We start from the raw sequence: 24,480 nt of genomic DNA, 5'->3' as shown, positions 1-24,480 counted from the left end.
TGCTCCATGAAAATCTGAAAATATGCATCAACTTTGAATTACAATAGCAAAATGCCTTGTCTAGAGAACTAAAAAAGGAGGAAAAAATGTTACGTATATTTGTTTTTCAACGCAAGAAATCATCTGTATATTCGCTATTTTTTGTTTGAAACGTAAGAAATCCTGGGTATGTCCGGCTTCTTAGATTCGGTATGTTGAGTTTCAAACGTAAATGATCGTTGGTTTTCCAAAAAAAATTTGAGTTTCATTTTTGTTTATAATTTAGGCAAATGTTATGATAACTTTAGAATCGCAGGAGTTTCAAACTTGCCTCTTTGAGAGAATTCTTACGAAAAAAGTGAAGGTTGATTTACTTTCTTCTTTAGATCATTTACAAAAATTAGTTGAACAAACGGAAATTTTTTGTTTGTTTTTCAAGTTAAAAATTTAACAGACTTGTTGAACATTGATGGGGTTTCAGTTCAATAAATTACATTCACTGTACATCAGTCATTTTCGCATAATTGCCTGAGGTTTCTCGCCTTAAAAACCGAACATACCGAATATAACAAACCAAACATTCAAAATCTAAGAAACCGAACATGCCAAATCTAAGATCAGAAGTTGAACATACCGACAATTCTGTACGTTTGAAAACCGACCCTACCGACGATACCTAAAAAAAATGTGTTGACGATTTTCGTACGTTTACAAACGACGTTTTCTGAAATTGGGCGTTTACAAAGGGCTTTGAATTCGCCAAGCTGTATTATAACCAAGACTGATATATCGGTATCTGAACACCAAAATTGTGATCATTTCAGGAAAATCGGAAGACCATAAAGACAAACCAGCCTTCTCTGTTTCTGTCAAAACGAAATTGGCAACAGCTGAGAAACAACCATACACGAAGTCTTTATTTGACCATAAAAGTGACATCGCTCAAAACGATAAAAAGAACAAGCACCAACAAGAAAATATGTCACCTTCGCCTCCCGTGACCAATAAATCCATCAGATCATCAGTTGCAACTTCTTCGTCAAATTCTGCAACTAGCAGTCAAGGTCAAATCTTCAGCAGACGATGGAATGTCCAAGCCATGAGGGTAAAATCTCAGTTTTGTACTACAGGGAAATTTTTATTAATTGCTAAGAATTTTGTATCAACTAGTCTTGTGGTCTTTTCTATGCGATTTCTCGCTTGAACAATCTTCTGTCTGATGCTTTTAATTTTTTCTCCGGAAAAATGGGATAAAGAGATAAAATCCGTTGAACATTAAGTCATTGCGCCCCTCTCTTATAGCTGGGCTTTTCTGTAAGTACATTCTTCGAAGATGCCGATACTACAGAACTAATTTTTGGCCACTGTTGACCACCCACCTCTGCCCCCCCCCCCGCCGTCCATACCCCAAGCCCACAACCCTTGCTTAACCTTTCGCCACTTAAAACCCCCAACTGAGAACTAACCCACACCCCTCACTCCCGCTCCAACTAACTGCTCACCGGTCGCTAGCCGCATTTCTACCGGCGTTTTGTGGTTGATTTTTTGCTTATAAATATCGAAACAACGTTTGTAAAAACAAAAATTTGCTAATGCCGTAGATGACGAATATTCTGTTTTTTGTCTGTGTCGTAACTTTGTCTAGAATTCAACGCTTCGATATTGTCGCTTGAGAGAACATCTAAAGAGTCGATTTCTTTAATAAAAATAACGATGCTGATATCCGTCTCGAATAATGATACACCTCGAACAATACTATATTGCTCTTTAAAATAGTTATTATAGCTGCGAAGCTGTAAGTTGAGCGTAACTATATTGCAGTACTTTTGTGATAGCTCGGTGATAGTCGAGTGCTTAAGGATTCAGATTCTTACAAGAGAGATTGGGGTTCAAGCCTCTGTGTTAACAACACTTTTTGGACCCAAAAATGTTCTCAGTGGTACACCCCCTAATAATCAAATTTGCTAGTTTCCTAGGCGACCGCGATAACTTATTTCTAACACATTTCTGTATCTGTTTTATCATTATTTTACGGCACGCAGATCTATTTTGCAGCTACTCTGGCAACTTATTGGCTATGTTACTTTTTTGAAGCTACAAAGCGATAGTTAGACTAATTTTTGTCAAATAGTGTTTTGTAAGATGTGTTCATGCATTTTCTTTAATGACTTTTGGCTTTTGAAGAGGGGGAAGCAAAGCCTCAGGGATGATAATTTGCATTACAGTTCAGAATCTGGTTTCAGTGATCTCGCAATCACTAAGCGTAAGCGTGCTAAAGTTGTTGGGAGGATCTGAATTCAAGGTGAAATGGACAGTTTTTCAGTCTACAATTTTTTCGGTTTTCATTTGCTCTGAAAGAAAATTTGTAGCAATTATATTAGTCCTGTTGGTCTTTTTTATGCGATTATTCGTCTGACCCATTTGATTGGTCGTCCTCAAAAACCGGATAAACAGTTAACGCCAAGAGTGTATTAACTTCTCTTAGAGCTTTTCATCTCACCAGTCTTAAATTATTCGATTCATAGAAACTGCTTTGCAGACATACTTATGGAGTGAAGGGCAACTCTCAGAGGTTTACCCCCCCCCCCCCCCCTACAACAACCCCCACCCACCCCTGTGCTTCCCCCTCCCCCGCTGCGCTGACCTCATATTCCATCAATTCAGCTAAAGTTAGCCTCATTAAACTGTAGCTAGTTATTTATAAAGCAATCCTCTCGCGGGTCGTTTGAGAGCAACTCGCTCCGACGCTAGTCGGATATGTTTAATGATTTTTTCTGTTTTTCTTCTTTTTTAAACTTTTACGTTTTTGAAAACTGAGTTTTCAGTTGAAGTTAGTCATTGTTCATAGAGGACAAGAGCAAGCAAGAATAGCCTTTAAGATCTGTTTTTGAGATGTTTTTATTGTTAGAGCTCAATTAAACAGCAAATATTTTTGAAAATGATTATCATTCAAGTGGTTTTCATTTCAAGGGCTAAAAATGCTTTCAATGTTTGCAAGTGGTTTAATGAGTAATTGTCTTTTTTGTCTCTATTTGCAGGTATCTATGTGGCCAGATTCTGAAATTCTCTTGTTCAGAAGAAAATTGTCTGAGAAATTGATAAGATTTAGAAAATATAGCTCTTCCGTTTTAGGCTTTTTTTCAAATTTCAAATTTTTTGATACTTTTAGATATTTTAAAACCTGCGCCAATAAATCTTGCTATCTTTTCGCTTCCTTTTTTAATTTGAAAATTTTGGTACTGAGTAACTATATAAAATTTGATTTTGGTAAATAAACACTTTTTGCCATTCTATCCAATAAATAAATTTGTTCTCAGTTTCGCTGCTAATTGGTGAGTTGTCTTGTTCGTGAGCTCATACAATTTTTTGTTTTACAATCCAAACATTTAAAGAGTGTCTCCCTATGTTACTCTAAACCTTAAAAGTTTCGTTAAAAAACTAATCTATATATCAATGAATGGTTTTAGTTGCTCTTGAACGGAGTATGAATCAATTATCGTAAACTTGTGTCTTTCTTGTGCAAAAACACTGCTTGACGTTTTTGCGCTTTCGTTTAAGAATATTCTTTGACATGTCAAGTGAAGCTGCAGAGCGATAGCTGGGCTAATTTTTTATCGAAATCGTTTTGCGATATTTGAGCTAATTTTTGTCAAAATGTTTTTTGTAAGATGTGCTCAAGTTTTTTTTTACTTTCAGTCTTTGAAGAGGGATATAGAGGTAAAGACTCAGGGATAATAAGTTGCATTGCAGTTCACAAACTAGTTTGAGTAGTCTCCCAATTGCAAAACGCAAACGTGCTAAAGTTGTTGGTAGGATATGAATTGAATGTTAAATGGACAATTTTTCATCCCCCAATTTTTCGATTTTTAATTGCTCTGAAACTTAGTAGCAATTATAATAGTCTTGTTGATCTTTTTTATGCAATTTCTCGCTTGAGCAATTTTTGGCCTGACAGAATTTTTCGGTCGTCCTCTACAACGTGATAAACAATGAGAGCCTGGAGTTCATTAATTTCTCTTAGAGCGATTCCGCTCACCAGTCTCAAATTATGCGATTCTCAGAAACTGCTTCGGAGACTTATACTTATGGGGTGAAGGGCAATTCTTAGAGGTATATCCCACCACAGACACGCACGCACACAACCCCCCGCCCCCAACAACAAAACACCTCGTGCTGGTCGTTTCAGAGCAACTCGCTCCGACGTTAGTTGGTTATGTGTAATGTTTTTTCTGTTTTTCTTGTTTTTTTTTACACATCATTACGTTTTTGAAAACTGATTTTTCAGTTAAAAATAAGCATTGTTCACAGCGGACATATGCAAGCAAGAACACTCTATATGATCTGTTTTTACGATGTTTTTGTTGGTAGACTAATTTAAACAGTAAATATATTTGAAAACGGTTATCATTCAAGTGGTTTTCATTTCAGGGTCTAAAAATATCTTCAATACTTGGAAGTGGTTTTATGAGTAAATGTCTCTTTTCGTCTCTATTTGCAAATATTTATGCGAACAGAGTCTGAAAATTTTTTGTTTAGAAGAAAACTGTTTGAGAAATTGATAAGATTTACAAAAAAATGCCCTTTTGTTTCAGGTTTTTTCAATTCTTTTTTGACGGTTTTAGGTTTTTTAAACCTGGGCGTTTAATTCTTGCTATTATTTCCACTTCTTATCATTTTCATTTGAAAAATTTGACACTAAATACCCATATGAAATTCGAATTTAGTAATTAATTACTTTCCGCCATTTTATCCAATAAATTTATTTGTTTTCAATTTTGCTGCTAGTTGGTGAATTGGCTTGATCTTCAGCTCATATATTCTCTAACTTTTTACTCCAAACATTCAAGGAGTGTCTACCCAGGTTTTTCTAGACCCTAAAAATTTTGTAAAAAATTACTCTGTAAATCAATGAATGTTTTTAATTGCTCGTGAACGGAGGGTGACGCAATTACCATAAGCATGTGTGTTTGTCTTGTGCAAAAGTATTGCTTGACTTTTTTGCGTTTCTGTTCTAAAATTTTTTTGACCATTAGAGTGAAACGGCAAAGCGATTATCGGGCTGATTTTTGTCAAATCGTTTTGCGATATTTGGGCTAATTTTTGTCAAATCATTTTTTGTAAGATGTGTTTAAGTTTTTTTTTAACTTTCAGTCTTCGGAGAGGGATATATAGGTAATGATTCAGGGATAATGAATTGCATTGCAGCTCATGAGCTAGTTTGAGTAATCTCGCAATTGCAAAACGCAAGCGAGCTAAAGTTATTGGTAGGATATGAATTCAATGTGAAGTGGACAATTCTTCATCCTACAATTTTTCGATTTTTAATTGCTCTGAAACAAATTTTATGTCAATTATTTTAGTCCTGTTGTTCTTTTCTTGCTTGAACAATGTTTGGCCTGACATATTTGACTGATCCTCCTCAAAACGGGTTAAACAGTTAGCGCCTAGCGTGTATTAAGTTCTCTTAGAGCTTTTGAGCTCAGCAGTCTCAAATTATGCGATTGACAGCAATTGGTTTCCAGACTTATACTTTTTGAGCGATGGGCGATTCTTAGAGGTTTACCCCTTTCCCCCTTCACCAGCACACACACACACACACACACACACACACACAATCCCCCCACAGTACTCCCACTTAATTTAATTACTGAATTGCCCCCTTTATTATTTGACAGCATTTCAACCGACAATAAGTGGTTTATGTTTAATTGTTGTTAATCAAAGATCGTCGCAGTTATATTTGTCCCGCTGATCTCTTTCAAATGATTTTTATTTCGTACTGCCACTTTTTTATCTGATTTTTTATCTGACCATTTGACTTTTGTCAGCATTAAGTCGCGGAGCACATCTCTTAAAGCCATACGGTTTAATAGTTTCTATTTATTTGATTTACCAAAACTGTTAAGGAGACATAATTCCATATTGTGAGGGGCAGTTCTTAGCAGTATGACTCCCGCCCTAACTTCGACGCCCAACTTAGCCCACCACACAACCAACACCGCTTCTCCCTACTACCAAACCCCACATCCGCTCTCATTGACTTAAAGCCAGTCTCTCTAAGCCAGTGCTGTCTACTCACAGAGCCAACAGCTTGATTGTTGTTTGAGAACCGTTCGTCCTCCGTCTGCCAGTTATAATAGTAGTTTTAATAGTGACTGTAAATCTCTCAACTTTTTTATTTATGCGTTCTCCTCTTTTACAATTCAAAAAATTTGATTTGTATTGGAGTGCTGTCTTTTTTCTCAAGATCTATTTGCACATCTTCTTGACTTTTGAATTTGAATTGTAGTATCGTTTTTGATCTCACTTTTTTAAATGGTTTGCCGACCAACTCCTAGTCATTTTGAGGGCTTGTTTTTTGCTTATTCAGCAAATAATTATTGAATTGCAAGTCAGGAGCAGTCTTTTTATGTTTTTTTAATGTTTTTCCACAAACGATATGTGGGGTTAGCAGCGGCTACTTTCAGGCTATTGACCGGCTATATTTACAAGCAATATCATCGATAATTCAATCAAAACTGTTCAATTCATATGCTTTTTTGTGTTCTGCGACTATATCCGAAGCGTTAATTTTCGTATTTTGGCAAATTTTATGTCAGTAAAATTCTCAAATCTCAAAGTGATTTATCATATAATTCGGTAGCGGCTCTGCGGTGATATGTAATTTTTTAGTTTTTCTTTGTTTTGCAGAAACGTTGTTTCCCAAATCTGTATTAAATAGCGACCAATTCTCAAACTTCTATGGTTGAGTGAGATGTTAAAAACTTCCTATTGGCCTTTTTTCATAAAGTTACGATTATTTCCAAATTCAGAGTGGTGTATTGCAAACAATAACATTGTTTTGATATAAAAGTGTAAATTCGATTTTTAAAAAAATAACGGAATGAGGGAGCAAAACGAGCTTCAGCTGAACAAATAAAAAGGAAATTGTTGGCTTTTGTTGTATCAATTTATATTGTTGTGTCTTGAATTATTACAGAACAAACGGGCCCTGAAGAGATACTTGGAAACACCTTTGAAAGACAGAAATCTCAGCCTATATCAAGTGAGACAAACTCATTTAGATATGTTACACCATCACTGACAACTATCAACCACTAACAATCTTTGGGTCTATTCTGTCCCCCCAACCCCAGAGTTTTTATTACCCGGACCTGCAAATTATGCGTTGTTTTACAAGACATTACTGAGTTGGAAAATGGTGCTTACGCATAGGGGAGGTGGAGTGGGGCATAAAAACTCAATGCTCTCGCTATGCTGGAGGGGGGTGGTGGTGGTGGTGGTGGTGGTGGTGGTGGTGGTGGTGGTGGTGGTGGGGGGGGGGGGGGGGGGGTGTTCAAACAGGAATAGATCCAAAGCTTTTTCCTTCCATTAGCGTTTCTAATCTAGTCAGCGAGCATTTTTCACCTGTTTATGGTTTGTTAATAGCAAAATTAGGAACACCTATATATTAATTCTTGTGTATATTGTTGTATGGGAAAACTATCAGCCTTAGCAAAATTCTGGTGAGCACAAAAAAATAGATAGATAATATTGGATAAGAGTTAATAAATAGTTTTTAGATTTTGTGTGTTTCAGAGATTGCAGGCAGCTGACAGAGCCAAAAATGCAGGCAAGTATTTGATTTTTTGCAATTAAGTTTAAAAAAACTCGGTTTTTGAAATAGCACAAAAGTTTTAGTGGTTGATCCACAAAGCGAGTCAGTTTCTCAAGCTCCAAGCGCTTTGATTGGCACAACTTTTTATACTCTATGCAAATGGAGTCGATCACCCAATGTCTTATCAAACAAAATTTCTGCTGGCTCCACAAATTTCTTCAGCTCCTCCCCAAAATTGAAAATTGAGATAACATAGCAAGTTATTCTAATTAAGCACCAATTATTTTAGTCCTTAATAATTGCTCTCAAGCAAAGTTTGTCGCAATTATATTAGTCCTGTTGTCTTTTTTATGCGATTTGCCGCTTGACCGATTTTTGTCTGACCCATTTGAACTTTCGTACTCAAAAACACAAACAAGATAAACAGGCAGAGCCCAGATGGTTTTTTTTCTCCTAGAGCTTTTCAGTTCACTAGTCTCTAAGTGTGCGATTCACAGAAACTGTTTTGGAGACGTATACTTATAGTGGGAAGGGTGGTTCTTAGAGTTTGACCCCCCCCCCCCCCCCAAACACACACACACACATCACCCCCCCCCCCCACCGTTGCCCCATCAATCCTCGCCCCTCGGAGCAAACACACATCCCTCGCTGCGCTTACCTCACGCCCATTCAATTAAACTCAAGCTAGCTTAACTAAACCGTAGCTAGCTACTGACGATCGCCGGTCGTTTGATATCAATTCGCCCGACATTAGTCGGTTATGTTCTTTTTTTAATAGATGCCAAGTGGTGGCAATGCTATCTTTGTTCTCATCGTCATTTTTTGGATACAAAGAGGAATAATGGCGATGTATTTTTTAAATCGGTAAATCTGTGGAGTAGCTCCAAAACAGAATGTTAGAGTCAAAGCCGGTGTTTCGTTTGGTGTTTCTGAGCCGGCAATGGTACAATTTTTACGTTTTATCGACAAATTCTACAGTTCTTTTTAGATGGTTCATAAATTGAGGCCGGTAGTAGTTTATGAAGGTCGGTTGTTATTCATAGTTTCTTTTTATTCCCGTTTTTTGAGGCATATGTAATCATCATCTAAACTTGAAAACAAAAATGATTGTGAGTTCGGATTTTTTTTTCAATTTTTGCAATTTTTTTCAAAATTTCTTATGATTTTTTGTCTTTTTCGTTTTTCGGGGCCCAATAAAGTAGTTTAACGTTAGACGATGTGTCACTGGACAATTTTTGGTCGCAAAAAGTTTTTGAAGATACTAATATGTCGGTTTTCCCATGAAAATTGATTTTTTTATTACTTTCTGCCATTCTGCCATTCTTCAAAATTTTCGGTTTTAGTAAAGTTTGAACATTTTTTTAAAACTTGGACGGGTGGGTTTCTGTAGCAAAGGTTGGCACTGAGGACATTTTAGCAACTTTTCAAACATTTTTTTCGTTCTTCCTCTTGTTTGTCCTATTTCTAACACCAGTTTTTTTGATAGTTTTGAAGTTAGTGCTGGTGTTAGTGCTATGTTTATTCTGACAGATCTTTTTTTTTGTGACATAAGTGTGTTGTATTCATCAACTTCGAAATGTTTTTTGTAGTAATTTTAAGTTTGTTTGGTTTTCTTCGGAATGGTTTGTGCATTTTCTCACTTTTTGAGCTGAAATATGATCTTAAACAATTTGAGCTTAATGCTGCCATACTTTGTCACTTTTGACGTTGGAGTTCTGTTGTTGAAGATTTCGACACCAAAATTTCCTGTCAATTCTTCAATGATTTTTTCTCTATTTTCTGTACTTTTCTTACACTATTTATTGTTTTATCTGCCTCCAATTGCCTCGTATATGTCGAAAAAAAATTAATGTAAACCATTTTTTTTGTTTTCTGAAAATTTTAACAGTTTTAATTGAATGTCTCGGTATTTGAAACGCAATCTTAAAAGTAAATAAAATTTAATGCGATTAATTTTGTTTTTAAATCGATTAATTTTGAAATTGTGAAACTAAATTTGTCGATTTTTGCTTGAAAAATTGAAACTGGAAAGTGCAACTGAAACTGTTTTGTTTGAAACTAATATCTTCAGTTGGTCTTCTGGTCAGTTGCAGAAGTTTTTAAGTTCTCGTTCAATTATTACGATGGGTTTTAAGGCCTTGCTCTGCTATAGTTTGTAATTCGTTTTTCTTTTTGCTTTTGTTTTTCGTTTTACGTAAGTCACGATTTTCACTTTTGATACCAGACTTATCTAATTCACTGTTTCAATTTAACGATTTCAATTATATGCACTATGGTGCAAATTTAGGCAAACACGTTAAAATCGAAAATCCAAATCAGAAGAAACCGGATAAACAAAAGAACAGGCCACCAAGATTTAATGTTTAGAGACTTGACTTACTGCATTAAATTATTAGTTTAGTATACTTTCTACTGGTCTTTGTGTAAAATTGAATGGGTTTTCTTCCAATTTAGAGGCTCAATCTTTCATTGGAACACTTTTGGATACTTAAAAAAAATAAGGATGCCGATATTTTTAATAGCCGCACAGCGACAGCTGGGGCTATTATTGGCCTTCTCTTGGTTTTTTACAATTCAAAGAATTTGAATTGTATTGGGGCGCTGTCTTTTTTTAAGATCTGTTCACACATTTTCATGATTTTTGAAGTCAAATTGGAGTAGTGATTTTGGTCACGCCAAAACAGGAAGTGGAGCGAAAAAGCGAGTGGTTTTGCGGCGTGAATTGTTTTCGCTCCAAATTTAAAGTAGAGTGAGAAAACGGTGTTTGAACAAAAATTTGCTTTCTTGCTAGTGGTTTTTTGTTCACATGCGGCAATTTGACTTTGATTTTTACTGTTTTTTCGTTTTTTTTGGATCGGATTTTTTTCTAAATGGTTTTAACAATCCATTCATAGTCCGTTCTAGGTCTAGTTTTCTGTTTAGTCAATGAAAATTCTTTGAATTGTACGTCAGGACTTGTCCTGCTATGTTTTTTAATTCGTCGTCATGATTTTTGTTACGACCATATGACGTCACAACCACTTTTTGTTCATTCGTTCATGCAATTTCAACTGAATTGCATGTGTGACGTCATTTTTCGCTCTTAGTGGAGCGAGCTTTTTGTTCATGCGCGTGATTAAATTTTTGGTCACACTTGACTTACCTCACTCTCAAAAATGACTTTCTTACTTTGAAATTGACTTTTATTTACTTTAATTCAAAGAGATAAGGTCAAATGGGTGTGTGTCACTCTAAATGAAGGTTATTTGAGATCAGCTAATAGAGGCAGCAAAAACTTATACAGATTTTTAATCAAAATATAACAGATCAGCCTTCAATGAAAAGACGAATTTTTTTGGTCTGTCTTTTTTACTGTTTTTTTAGACTGCCAGTCTACGAATCTATTGCGGCTATTTTCTGGCAATCTGCCAGCTATGTTTTCAATTTTCAATTTTCCTTAACTGTTTCAATCCCATCTTTGGTCGGTGGAGTCACAGGCGGCTAATTTCCTGTTATTTACCGGTTATGTTGGAAATTGGAGTCAATCGTATGTGCAATTTTCATTTGACAACAACCTTCTTGAGAGCGCAACAAAATATTCAGGTAAAAAATTGTATTTAATCTGTAAATTGGATCATTTTTTTAAAAAAAACTAACGTGTATAAAAAAATAAGTGCCGTGAAAAACCTAAATATACAAATTTAAAAATGATAAAGTCAATTGATTTTGCGCTAATTTTTAAAAAATCGATTGAAAAAAGAATTCTTTCGCAATTATTTTTCGTTTTTTTTCCTGAATACTTTCATTTTCTCATCACAAATTCCCTTTTTTTCGTCTGTAGATGTTTTAGCAGATTGTGATGGAGATTTGTTAGGCAGAGAAAAAAACTGAATAGTTTTTTACACTTTTGAATAATAATAATGATATCCAATTTTTTTGGTTGTTTATGCTTTTACGTTTCTTATTCTAATTCTCGAATCTGTGATTTTTCCACGAAGATGTCAAGTTTATCTAGAGGAGCTGAATTTTTGATTTCATGAAAACGAATTTTTATTTCGTTTTAGCAAGAAGTTCAAGTTTATTATTTGGTTCAGTTTTTTAATGCAATGAATTTTTAGCTCAATTCTCAATGTTTATTTTCAAACATTATTTTAACAGAAGGATAGTAATTTTTGAAAAACTTTCAGTAGCAGTTTTTGCTATTAATTGATCTTTGTCTCTCATTTTGTTTTCGTTGTCTATCTTAAAAATAGGTAAGTGATCGAATGAGTGATTAATTGCTCTCGAACAAAGTTTGAAGCAATTATTGTAAACGTGTTGGTCTATTTTATGCAAAATTTTTGCTTGAGCGTTCTGACTTTTCAAGTGAGCTTTACGCCACTGATTTTTACTACTCGGAGTGGAGTAGAGGGATTGTACAGTTTTTTTTTACTATTCGGAGAAGAGTAATAGTATTTTACAGGTTTTTTAGCTGAAGCAAGTTCATTCACGACTTGTACTTTTGCTTTTTGTTTTCGAACACCGACTTTTGTTTTAGAGCGTTGACTTTCGTTTTCCACAAATGGACATAAACAGTAGCTTAGTTACTAATACATAGTAACCCCCTCCCTCCCCCACATACCCCGCCATCTACCCCCCCCCCCCACACACACACACACACTACCCTCGCAGCTACCTACCTCACCCTCCTTACATACCTACGCCCTCCACACCTAGCTACTCCCGCCCCCACCTACCTACCCACCCCACCTACCCACCTATCCCTCGCCACCACCTCATACCCTCCCCATCTATCTGCTATCCCCTGTACATACCTACCCCTTGCCTCACCTAGTTGCCCCTTCTACCCCCTACCTACCCCCCCCCCCCCCGCCGCACCTTTTAAGCTGAAGTAAGCTTGTTCATTGACAAGTGTTTTTGAACGTTGACTTCCGTTTTCGAACAATGAAGTTTAACAGTAAGTAGCTTATTTACTAATACCTAGTGTTTAGGTACTCCTGGTAACGTTCAAGGTCGAAAGGTCATTTTGGGAAGTTTTATTCCCAACACGCTCCCAATCACAATAACCGAAACCACCAATCTACCCTCCCACCTCCGGCCATCGATCTAACCGTCACTTACATACCTAACTCCTCCTCACCAAGCCACACTTCCTACTTACATACCCCCACCACAAAACCCATACCCTCAATCTAAAGAGTGTGTCTGTTTTTTTCACAACAGTATATCTCTACCAGGCATTTAATTTTTTTCTCTTTGATTATTCCGATATAGTTAGAATGCCGGTTTTATGTCTTTGATTTTTTTGACATAGAAGTTACATTGCACGACTCGTCGAGTTGTTTCATGTATTCTACCGGCTATGCTTCGTTTTGCTTGAATTAAATTTTTATTTACCAGTATCAGCAGCCAAACTCAAGTAGCGGCATTTCACTACACAACAGAAAAGTGTGCCAAAACTGATATTTTTCATTCCAATTTTTACATTTGTTGAGAGATAAATGAAGCCCTCATTGTTGAATTTTGTTACCCTTCCCCACACTCGAATGAAGCAGGCCGCAGTACATTAGGTTCTACTAATAGTTATAGAGCAATTCTTCGGACATTAGGCGGTTATTTTTTGTTTTTTCATCAAAAATTTTTTAATTGAAAAGGAGCATTCATTCGATTTGCTCTTATTTGAAGAGCAAAAAAACGTTTGCTGTTTATTTCGGATCAAAAATCAGATTTTCTGATTTTCTGACCAGAATTTTTTTACGTTTCGGACAATAATTTAAAGTTTATTTCTGTGTGCCATTTTAAGTATGAATTTTAGGGTTTTCATATTCAATTGAATTTTAAATATCATGTTTTATGGATACGATTATGCTTCTTTCAAGTGAATTGCATCAAATTTCCAGACTTTGTTTGAATTTGATTTGAGTTATTTTTAAGAGCCGCCTCCATATTCTCGACCGGCTAATACAGCGTGCCTATTTGTTGTACAAGTAAAAAGAATTGGATTTTTTTAATTGCATTGTCTTTTTAAAGATATGTTCCCACTTCTTCAAGCATTTTCACTTCAAGTTAGAGAGGTGATTTCAATTACGCCGAAGTAAAAAAGGGACCAAAAAATTCAGTGTATTTGACAAATTGTCAATTTTTTAACAGGAAATTTTATTACGTGCGCCAATTTGATTACTGTTTTCAGTATCTCATCGCATAAAATCTATTAATTTGATTCAAGTTTGTTTTAATTGCGCCTGTTTTTGCAATCGCTTGGTTTTTTCAACGCAGTCAATGTTTTGTTTGATTTTCATACCATTTGTTTACAAAAATTATCGTCGGTTTTTATTACTTTTGCCTGTATTTTGTAATATTTTGATGGTTTTATCACTTAGTATCATTATTGGCAGCCATCTTTGTTAGTAATGAGGTATGAGTGAATCTAAGTAATAGTTCGAATTCATTGCTCCTTCTTCAATTAATTTTGAGAGTTAAGTTGGCCGTAGCAATCGTTTCATTTCGTGACAAGTGCTTTATGTGACTCATGCACTATGCACTACTGTAAGAGAATGTAGATAAGGTTTCAATTACGTTGCTCTAGACGGTTTGAAAAGTTTTTATATCAGTTTCAAGTTGCGGGAACAACCAACTCGTTTTTGGTTGCGATAAGGACAAAACTCAATGTTTTTTCAAGTTTCACTTCTGACATGATTGTTGCACAACATGCACCAGGGGAAAGAGGGGGCGAACTAACACATCACAGACGTTTGACCAGCTCGTCGAAGAGGGTGTAAGCTAAGTTGTCTAGGGAACCGTTTCGAAAAAAGTTCAAGAAAAAATGGGCTAATCAGCCAAAACGCGTGCGAGGGCGGAGACAGGCGAACGTACGTGCCAGAAGCCGTTTTTGCCTTCACCACACGGTGTTGCCCCTCTCCTCCATGGTAGATTTCGAGAACACGTCCAGGGGGCCAAATTCCACGTGGAGTCATATCTTTCAGAATCCAAACGATGTCGTTGACTCTGAGTGTTGTTTAGTCACTATCGCTCCATTTGGACCTCTTTAAGTGTCGGAAGAAACTTCTGGACGAGTCGTTTCCAGAAATTTTCCAAGACTTGAAGCTGGCAGGATCGTGGCTGTCGAACTTCTCTGTTGGGAGAGAGTTGAACGGTCTGTTGATCAGAAAATTGTTTGGCGTCAGGGGCATTTCATTTTCTGGAAGGTCAGCGACAATGGTTAGTGGTCTGGAGTTCAATACAGCTTCGGTCTTGGCCAAAATTGTCCTGAACACATCAAGCGACAATCTTCTGGAACCTAGAATGATCAATAGAGTGCGTTTTGCGGTCCGCATCAAGAGCTTCCAAATATCACCAAAATGAGGTCCATAAGGAGGATTGAACTTGCAGGTTGTGTTCGTTGCTGCCATCGCTTTGTAGAATTTGTCGTTGTCGAGACGTTTCACACATCTCTTTAGTTTTTCAGATGCACCAATAAATGTCTTGCCATTGTCGCTGAGCATTGTAGTTGGCTGGCATCTGCGGCTTACAAAACGTCGATAGGCGTTTAAAAAAGTGTCTGTGTTGAGATCGGGACAAGCTTCTAGATGGACACACTTTGTAACCAGGCAATTGAAGATGAGGCCGTATTGTTTTTCAATCTGTCCTTCGGCATCTTCTATATAAAAGGGTTCAAAAAAGCCGACTCCGCTGTTCGCAAAAAAATACTGGGTAGATTCTGTCGGGAAACGGCAGGCAAGGAGGGGAACCATGACAGGTTGAATGTATTGAGCGGCAAACCGTCTGCAGAGAACACATTTGTAGTTTATACTCAAAATTATTTTGCTGAGTCCATTGATGTGGTATCTTTGCTGCACAAAAGCTTTCACTGGCTCTGTTTCTTGTTGAATGCAAAGTTTGTGTGCATGCTCTATATAGAGTCTGGCTATCTTGTCTTTTGCGTGCAGTATAATCGAATTTTCTCGACTTCGAGGTCATCTGGCTTAAATTGCAATCATCCGCATCAACGAAGGATTCCATTGTTGTCCAACATTGGGTTGAGTGAACGGATTTTGCACTTTGCATCTATCCTGGAACCGCGTTTCAGGGCTTGGATTGTTGCGAAGAAAAATTCTGCTGTAACATTTTGATAAGCCAATTTCTTGCAAAATTGACGTTTTCTGTTATATACTGTTGATCTTTACACCTTTGCATTCTGATTCGGAAGACCAAATTGAAAACTGTTGCTAAAGTCAGTAGCAATTTGAACCAAGTTGAAAACTGTGTCGAGTTGATTATTTGCTCCAACAAATTGCGAGAAATTTCATGCAGTGCTAACACATGCTTTGAAGAGTTTTCAGGAAGGTTGAGTTGTCTCGTGGAAAGAAACGCTGGCGCTGTTAGCCACTTGCGTAGAAATTCGTCTGGATTGAAACCACGGGTCCCCTGGTCAGCTGAATTTTCTTTGAGGTAACGTGTTTCCATTGGAAAGCATTCGTTGAAGCAAGGATTTCTTTGAGGCGATTCGCAACAAAAACAGGTTGTGTCTTGGTTGTGGATAACCAGTCAAGTAATACTTGACTACCTGTCTAGAGTATAGAGCGAGTAATGTGAAACGATGACTCTTCCATGATTGTTGAAAGAAGGCGCACTCCGATGACTGCGGCTTCCAACTCTAATTCGGGTATGCTGACTTGTTTAATTGGGGCAACTTTGCATTTGCCTACTAGGAAACAAGTTCAAACATTAGTTGCTAAGTTAGGAACTGTTTTCAAGTATGCAACGGATGCAACTGCCACAACAGAGGCGTTGACAAACATATGGAATTCATTTTTACTTTTTGGTGAATGGCAACTCTTATTGAGAGTACTGTTCAAAAATAATTCTGGTGAAGAAAGGTATAGGTTCAACATCTTTTGATATGGTTTAACTACGTGAGGGGCAATTTGTTTGTCCCATTTTTTCCAAAATTTCCACAGTTCTTGAAGAATTTTTTTGAAACGGAACATTGATGGCGACATTAACCGTTTTGGGTCGAAGATCGAGGAGAAAACACTAAAGATCTTACATTGAGTTTACGCTGAGGCATCTTTCGGGAAATCGGTGAGAGGTTTCAAAAGAAGGCAGTCTTTCTCAAGATTTCATTTAACACCAAGAACACTAACAATATCTGTCTGGTTGTCCTTGTCTTCTGGAGGGATTTGGTTTAGGATTTGAGAGTTATTTGAAACAAATTTTTTGAGTTGAAACCCACCTGTTTGTAGACAATGTTTTGTTTCAAGAAATGACTTACAGGCGTCTTCTACTGCTGCATCTGATTGGATGTAGTCATCCATGTCAAATTGCTTTCTGATGGCTTTGAGGGCTTCTGGGAATTGTTGACTGTTCTCTTTGGCGCAATGGTTAAGAACGTATATTGCGCACGAAGGCGAGCAATTTACTCAAAAGATGACTCTGGTAAATTGGTACTGATGTATTTGATTGTCTGCTAACCAGAAAAAATGAAGAGCAGATTGATCAATCTGTATGATGGAGATTTGCATAAGCATGCCTTCGATGTCCGCAAGTACCGCAACAGGATGTTCTCGAAATCTCATCAGGACAGCTAAAAGGTTTTTGAGGAGATCTGGTCCTGTAAGAGGGTTTGAATTAATCAACTGGCCGCAGAATTTTGAAGCCGCATTTGCTACTCGGCGGACTTTTCCGGGCTTATCGATATTTTCCACAGGCAGATACGAAATTCTGTCTGGTTGAGCATCTTGCATTTCTACAGGTTTAACATAGTTTTTCTCGAAGTCTGTCAAGAGAGTCTTAGTGTTTTTCTCTTTTAACAAAGGTTTACGCTAAAGGTGTGTGCTGAGGCTTTTGACTTGGTTCAGCGCAGAACAGAAGTTGTTTTCCAACTTTATTTCTGGTTTCCATGGCAGTTTGATTTCACATCTCTTAGCATTGTGATTGATGGAGTTTTTCAAAAGATCAAGAATCTGTTGTTCTTGTGTAAATTTGCTCTGGGTCTTTCTGAATGCCATCTGCTTCAATACTTCAGAACTGTTGAACAAGTTCGTCAAGTCCAGGTTCATCTGTTCGCTTTCTTGACACATGGAAATTAAATGTCTTCCTCTGCTGACTTGGTGGCTAAGATAAAATTCTCACATTCACCGGCGAGGGTCCAACCAAGTTTAGTTTTCATAGGGCGCCGATTTTGCCATTGGCAATAATTGGAAATGTATGTGGCGCAAGTTGTCGAAGGCATCATAAATCTGATTAAGTTCAAAAATGTTTGCGGTTGCGACCTTCGGGGACGGAGTACTGAACGATCGAGAGAGTTCAAACGATATTTCAGTTGACTTATATGGAGTTATTCTTACTGGCTCAATATTTTTTGAGAGGGACATGCTGTTCTCTGTATTGAGAAATTGTAGTGGTACTGACTGTTGAGTTTCACGGGAAAGCTCAAAAAGTTCAGTTATGTCTTCCAATACGAAGCTGAAGTGGCTACAGGGGTCTATGAGGGCGTAGATATCTAATGCTTTATTCCCTTTGAGGGAAGAATCAAGAATAAGCTGCAATTGCTCATACCAATTCTTCGGGATTTCTGAGCATTGGTTAATGCTGATTGATTGGTTAATTGCGTTGCCGTTTAATTTACGTCGTTGCACGTTTTGCTGACTTTGGTTGTTGAAAGTTTGGCAATAACGGCTGTTGGGGGCTTTGTTTGTTTGACTTTTCTGTTGAGAAGATGTTTTTGGAGTTTGACTCGAAGCTTTACTACAAGACGAAGCTGTTGGATCGTTACCAGAAAAAACTTCAGTTGAAAAAGCTGCTGTAGGTTGTTTGATTTGCTTGCCAGGATCATGAGTTGTGTGGTGGAATCCACTGCAAACCTGACAACGTTTTTGCGAATGGCACGATTGTTTGTGGTGTTTGTTGCTCAAGTAGTTTGTACACAAATTGTTCTGGCTGTATCGATCACCTGTTGAGCCCAATTGATACTCAGGGCATATGGCAAAGCTGTGTTCTTGTTTGCACTTCTCACAAGATCTTTGTGATAAAAGTTTTAATCGGAACGCGTTGTGAAGTTGACTGTTGTTTTTGCTGAGTCGCAAAGTTCCAATGTTTTCCGCTGATGCGTTGTTGACTTACACTGATAGGTTGCTGTTGTTTTGCTTGATTTGCAGATTGTTCGAGTTGATAAACTTTGAGGCTTGAGAACTGATGGTTCTTTGGTTGCTTTCTCGACTCACTTTGTCGTAGATTGAAGCTCTAACCATTGTTGAAACTCCAAAAGAGTAGGGTCTGAGATGAGCTCGGTAAGACAATGTTCTGTCCATTTTAGAACCAAATGTTGTGGTGTTTTTTTGGCTTTCTTAATGAGTGTTGTAGACTGGAGGTCTGCTGTGAAGCCAATGTATTGGAAATCTTGCACAAGTGGTTTCAAAAATGATGAAAAGGCTATGAAGCTTTGCTTGTTTTGGAAGTTCATTTGCCAGTTTTTTGGCTGGTTAATGAACGCATTAACAACTATAGTACAATCACCGAAATGTCGGATAAGTTCATTTCAGTGCTCTCTGATAATAAGATGGATTGCAGGAGTAAGCACGAATCAAGTCGTTTGCTTTCCCACTTACAGACTTCTGCAAGTAGGATATACGATGCGTGTCTGAAAAGGAAATATTGTTCTGAATCCTTGTGTTGAAGTTATTGATCCACTCCTGAAAGTGGATTGGGTTAGCATTGAAATTCTGAAGTTTCAGAGGTGGCAATATGATTGAAAGTTTGAAATCAACATTTCCTCTTTCCTGTGTTACATTAGAGTTCGAGTGTACAGAGCTAATGTCTTGATTTACAGTGAGTAGTAAACTCTGGTTGATTAAAGGCTGGCTGAACTGATTTTGTCCAACAGGATTTAGCTGCTGATTAATGAACATTGGGGCATGGATCGTGGAAGTTACTGGAGCTTAAAAGTTCGATGGAACTTGAGAGCTATGAACAAATTGGTTGTTACACAACTGACTGGGTTGTGCCACAAATTGTGTAAATGGGAAAGTGATGGCGAGACCTTGTTGACTGTTAACAGGTTTTGGAAATTGCAGAGGAGCCGCAATTCCGTTTGATTGTGAAGCTACTTGGTTTGGCAGATAATTTGGAGCTGCAGGATCTAAGACGGTTTTTTAAATGCTGTTGTTCCATCAGGGGCATAATAGTTGGAGGAACACTTGCGGAATGTACCCCTGTTATAGGATTAATACATTGATTGGATTGTAGGCAATTGTTTTCTGCGACTATTTTATCACTTTTACTTGGAATATATGAGGTTCTGCTTGCCACTGTGGGTAAGCAGGGGAGTTTTTGTGCAGATCACAGTTCAACAGTTGATTATCGAGGGATCCACTTCTTCCTACTTGAACTTGAGAAGGTCCAAAATTTTTTTGCAGATTGGGAAAATTTTGGTATTGAGGAGTTCTGTTGGCAGTTGAATCTTGATTCTTTCTTTGGTTTGGCAAGTTTAATTTAAATGTTTTCTCCAATGCCGAGTTTTGGGCGAATAGAACATCTGCATGTTATTGAGGGGTTGGACCTGCCAAATTGAAGAAGTTTGATAGTGAGTGATTACCTGAAAGGTTCAAATTTTGGAGTGGAGGCAAAAGGTTCTGCGACGTGTTAAATTTGTCACTCAAGTTGATTTGAGCTGTTTCATTTTCGCGTACATTTACCAGATTGAAGGCAATTTCAAGTTTCCCTGATTTTGTTGGAGATGTGAGTTCTTGGCTGGTATCTTTATCAAAGCAGGGAAAAGGATTCGGAGCATTTGTTTGGTTTCCAAGTTCAATTTTCCATTTTTGAAGACTTTCATGAACTTCCTTTTTAGGATTTCTTTGATGGGCTTCCAGAACATGTTGAATTTGAGGTCCTGGTTCATTAAATGGTTGTAGAAACCTTGATTGTTACCTTGGCCGTGGTGGTATTGGAGGCGGCTGGTTGAAGATGTTAGTGCTGGTCTGCTTTTCTTATATTTTGCGCTGATGCTGGATTCGTTCCTTGTCGTCACTGGGCGCAAGTGTTGATTACCGAGACAGGTTTCTTCTGCTGGAGATCATGCTGACATCATCTCTAATTCGACTGAAAGACTGACTGAGCTGTCCATCATCGTCCAACAGATCGACTTGCAGTTCCAGTTCATTGAGGCGAGTTATTAGTGTCGTTTGCCTTTTCAATATTGATGATGCAGTGCTTTGATGTGGCTTCTGTCTCATCACTTCCTCTGACAGTTTCTCGAGCTCTATCTCCTGGCCTTTGATTTTGTTGATCATCAAAGACAGTGATCGGAAACTATCTTTTTGCTCCACAGTTTTCTCAAGGAGGTCGAGCAGTTTCTTCATTGACATTTCTGTCGCTTTGAACATATTGATGGCAAACTGACATTCAGCGCTGTTCTGCTTCAACATCGTGGTGGCTGTTGCATTTTTCTTAGCTGATTGTTGATGCTGTTGGTGTAGAAGCTCGTCACTCAAGGTGAAAAACGGCTTTGAGAACCGGAGCGACGCAAATTTTTGATGTAAAAAAGTTGGATTTTGAATGGTAATGATCCTGGTTTTTTCTTTTTCGAAAAAAAACGGCGACCACGTTTTTTCAAAAATGATTTCCTATGATGTGTTTTGTGTGCTAAATCTAGCTTTTTGCACTAAAAAACTAAAGGTTTTTCCGAAAGTTCGCGCGCTTTAATCGAGTTTCGTTCAACAGACCTAAATAATTGCTTGTTTTTGTTGAATAAACACAAGTTTTGCTTAAATATCTGGCTTGAACTGTTTTAAGTAGTGTTTTTGGCTACTTTGGTAGACAGGAAACTTAATCTTTGCAACAATTTTGCAGATGAACCAATATTAGACCGGAACTCAAATAATTGTTACTTTAAACGCCTTTTTCTTGAAAACTTGCTTTAAACGCCTTCTTCTTGAAAAAACTCGTCTGTTTCTCTCAAAAACGAATCAATTACCAACAAGAAAGCTCATAAAACTACCAAAGAATTTTTTTCTTAGCTCCCTAACCCTAACCAAGCACTATGATTAATAAATACCTCTCACAGCTTTTTGCGAATTTGAACTGCTTTTTTTTAAACCAGTTTTTTTTCTAGGGAGTTTAATGTTGTTGAGAGGGCTAAAAATAGGCAATTTTCAAAATTGCGATAAGTTTAGGCAAAAATGGTTACAGAGGAGCTAATGAATGCACAAGAACTTGCAGAGGAGTCATATTGTGGAAAACTTGAGATCTATTTCGGATATTGTTTTTTTCGGGTTTTGCAAACACTTTTTGGTTTTCTTAGCTGCTCCTTTTTTTCACTCTCTCTTCGTTAGTTATAATATGCATTGGTTGTACTAAACTTTAAAAGCTCTCTCCGACAGATAACGTCTGAGATCTGCCTTTCAAGAAAAGACATCAAATTTTCTGGTAACATCTGGAATAAATTTTCTTCGAAAACTCCCCTTTTGCTGATGGTTACGTCTGAAACCAATAGTGCTGAAGATACTTTGCAGACGACAACTTCTGAGACCGAGGATTTCTACAAAAAATCAATCTTTGGAAGTTTTTTTTCCAAAAAAGATTAAAATTGTAGTTGTTTTCGTCAAATGAAAGTTTTGAATTTTGGTTTGGCGCCTAATGACTTTCTATTTACTTCCCTATACAGGTGAAACTATCAAACCGACTGACAATGACTTTTTAGGGGTTTGTTTAGTGGTTTATTCCGCATTTCAAATGAATATGTTGTCAGAAACGTAACTTTTTTTTGAATTCAAAAAGTTTTTTTTTGACATTTTTTATTTATGTGATACTGATTCGATAAATCGCTGGAAATAGTTTTCTGTTTGCTTTCAAATCAATTCAAGAGAGTGGTTGAATGGTTGATTCCGCAATTCAAACCGATAAGGATTCAGAAAACAAAATTTGTTTTTTGAATTTTCTGATTTCAAAAAATTTTATCTGACATTTCTTATTTATATGATACTGATTTAATAAACCGATGGAAATGGCTTTCTATTTGATTGAAAAGCACTCCAAAAGAGTGGTTTAATAGTTTTTTCCGCAATTCAATCGGATTTGTAGTCAGAAAGCTGAGTTGTGTTTTTTGAATTTTCTGATTTAAGGAACATTTCTTCGATTTTTGTGTTTTTTTCGCAGATTTTCCTTTAAAAGTAAGAAAATTGACTTTACTCGCTTTGAAAATAATAAAACTGGCCAAGGTTTATCAATCGAGCTTTTATAGTAACAAAAAGAGTTTCTTGGGGAACAAATATCAATTTTTTGGAGGCTTTTGTCGTTAAAAAGTAGAGATTTTGGATGGATCTAACCGGGGAACAGGACATCAGAGGTAACGTCTGAGACCTCGGGCGGACTTCTGCTGGTGACGCCTGAAACCAATAAAAAACAAGATTGTCTCGTCGGGTTGACGTCTGAGACCCATTTCCCAAAAAATAGTCTTTGCTGAGTAACGTCTTAACCCAAACTTGGCTTCGTCGACTGAAAAAATCGCTTTTCTCTTCTTTTCTGTGTTTTTTATGTGTCATTTCTATGTTTTTTCTGTGTCTTTTCTTTGTCCTATGAAACTATTTGCCGGTAACAGGGGAGACTTTTGTCCTCAAAATTTTTTTGGGGAAAGAAGGTAGGTTTTGTTCTTTGAACGAGGGGTAAACCATAAAGTGTAAGAGAATGTAGATAAGGATTCAATTACCTTGTCCTAGACAGTTTGCAAAGTTTTTATATCAGTTTTAAGTTGTGGGAACAACCAACTCGTTTTTGGGTGCGATAAGGACAAAACTCAATGTATTTTCAAGTTTCACTTCTGACTTGATTGTTGCACTGACTTGGTTTTTACTTTTGCCTGTATTTTGTAAAATTTTGGTTGTTTTATCAAATAGTATCATTATTGACAGTCATCTTCGTTAGTAATGAGGTATGAGTGAATCTAAGTAATGGATCGAGTTCATGGCTTCTTTTTAAATTAATTTTGAGAGTTCAGTTGACCGTAGCAATTGTTTCATTTCGTGACAAGTGCTTTATGTGACTCATGCACGATGCACTACAAAAAGTAAAGCTAATTTTTGAGTTTTATTTTTTGTAATTATTGCTATCACATAACCTAATCTCCCTAAAGACAGGTTTGATTGGTTGCAAATACGGATTGAGTTGATCGAAATAATTGTTTGTTTTTAGTTTGTAGCAAACTATGTCGGATTTTTGTGGTCGTTTTGTTTGTCCTATCAATTAGTCTTTCTATTGACAGGTCTCATTTTCAAGCTAATAACGCATTATTGCAGCTGTTTAAAAATTTCTAATCTGCTTATGAGTTTTTAACTACTTTCTCGATACTCATCTTCAAAAATATCAACCCCGGCACCTCAGCCTGGGTTGGCTTCAACTTTTTTTAAAATTGAAAATTAAGCTCGTAGTGGCCCGGAGTTGTTAGGCTCCGTCTGATTTTAGCCGAGAAGGAAGAGTTTGGGTCATAGTGGACCAAAGGCGATGGCGAAGAACTGCTGCTCGTTGGAATTGGATGGAAAGTGGATCGATAAGAAGTGGAATAACCAGTGTTAAATTCAATGGGGTAGCCACAAACTGAACCAACAATTGAAGATAAAAAATAGTTCACAAGATTATAGTCATACATGTTTTTTTTCTGCGTAATCGAGAATCTAGCACTGAGAAAAAGAGTAGCGTGAACAAAATGGCGCAAACTTTATATTCTTGTTTTTCCGGAATTGCGGAGGTTTACAATTCTCGCACATGTTTGTTTTGCTGTTTAATTCGAGGATAATCACCCAGGTTGAGGTCCCAGACAGAAGCAAGTATGTCCAGACCGAAGATGAACGCACGAGGGGGGCGTCGTGCGTTCAAAATTACATCGTCTGGAAACAATCAAAAAGCGCACGAAAGTCTGAACATGAATGCACGAA

The 24,480-nt window shown here is 37.1% G+C and overlaps 1 protein-coding gene across 5 annotated transcripts in view; it reads left to right on the top strand.

The window, feature by feature from the left end:
* LOC142344511 (uncharacterized) overlaps positions 1-24,195 on the top strand; it is a 148,300-nt gene extending 124,105 nt beyond the window's left edge. For all 5 annotated transcript variants that reach the window (XM_075396226.1, XM_075396227.1, XM_075396228.1 and 2 more), the window contains 4 exons: positions 804-1,084; positions 6,959-7,024; positions 7,558-7,591; positions 24,011-24,195. In XM_075396226.1, coding sequence (XP_075252341.1) covers positions 804-1,084; positions 6,959-7,024; positions 7,558-7,591; positions 24,011-24,036 — 407 coding nt within the window. In that variant the 3' untranslated portion in view covers positions 24,037-24,195. The remainder of the gene's footprint in view (positions 1-803; positions 1,085-6,958; positions 7,025-7,557; positions 7,592-24,010) is intronic.
* The last annotated feature ends 285 nt before the right edge of the window (positions 24,196-24,480 follow it).

This window comes from Convolutriloba macropyga, chromosome 8 (genome assembly GCF_964194025.1).
Source record: "Convolutriloba macropyga chromosome 8, txConMacr16.3, whole genome shotgun sequence".
In the NCBI taxonomy this organism is placed as follows: Eukaryota; Metazoa; Xenacoelomorpha; order Acoela; family Convolutidae; genus Convolutriloba; species Convolutriloba macropyga.
The sequence above is the reverse complement of the archived record's forward strand: the minus strand, read 5'-3'. Positions and strand labels throughout refer to the sequence as shown.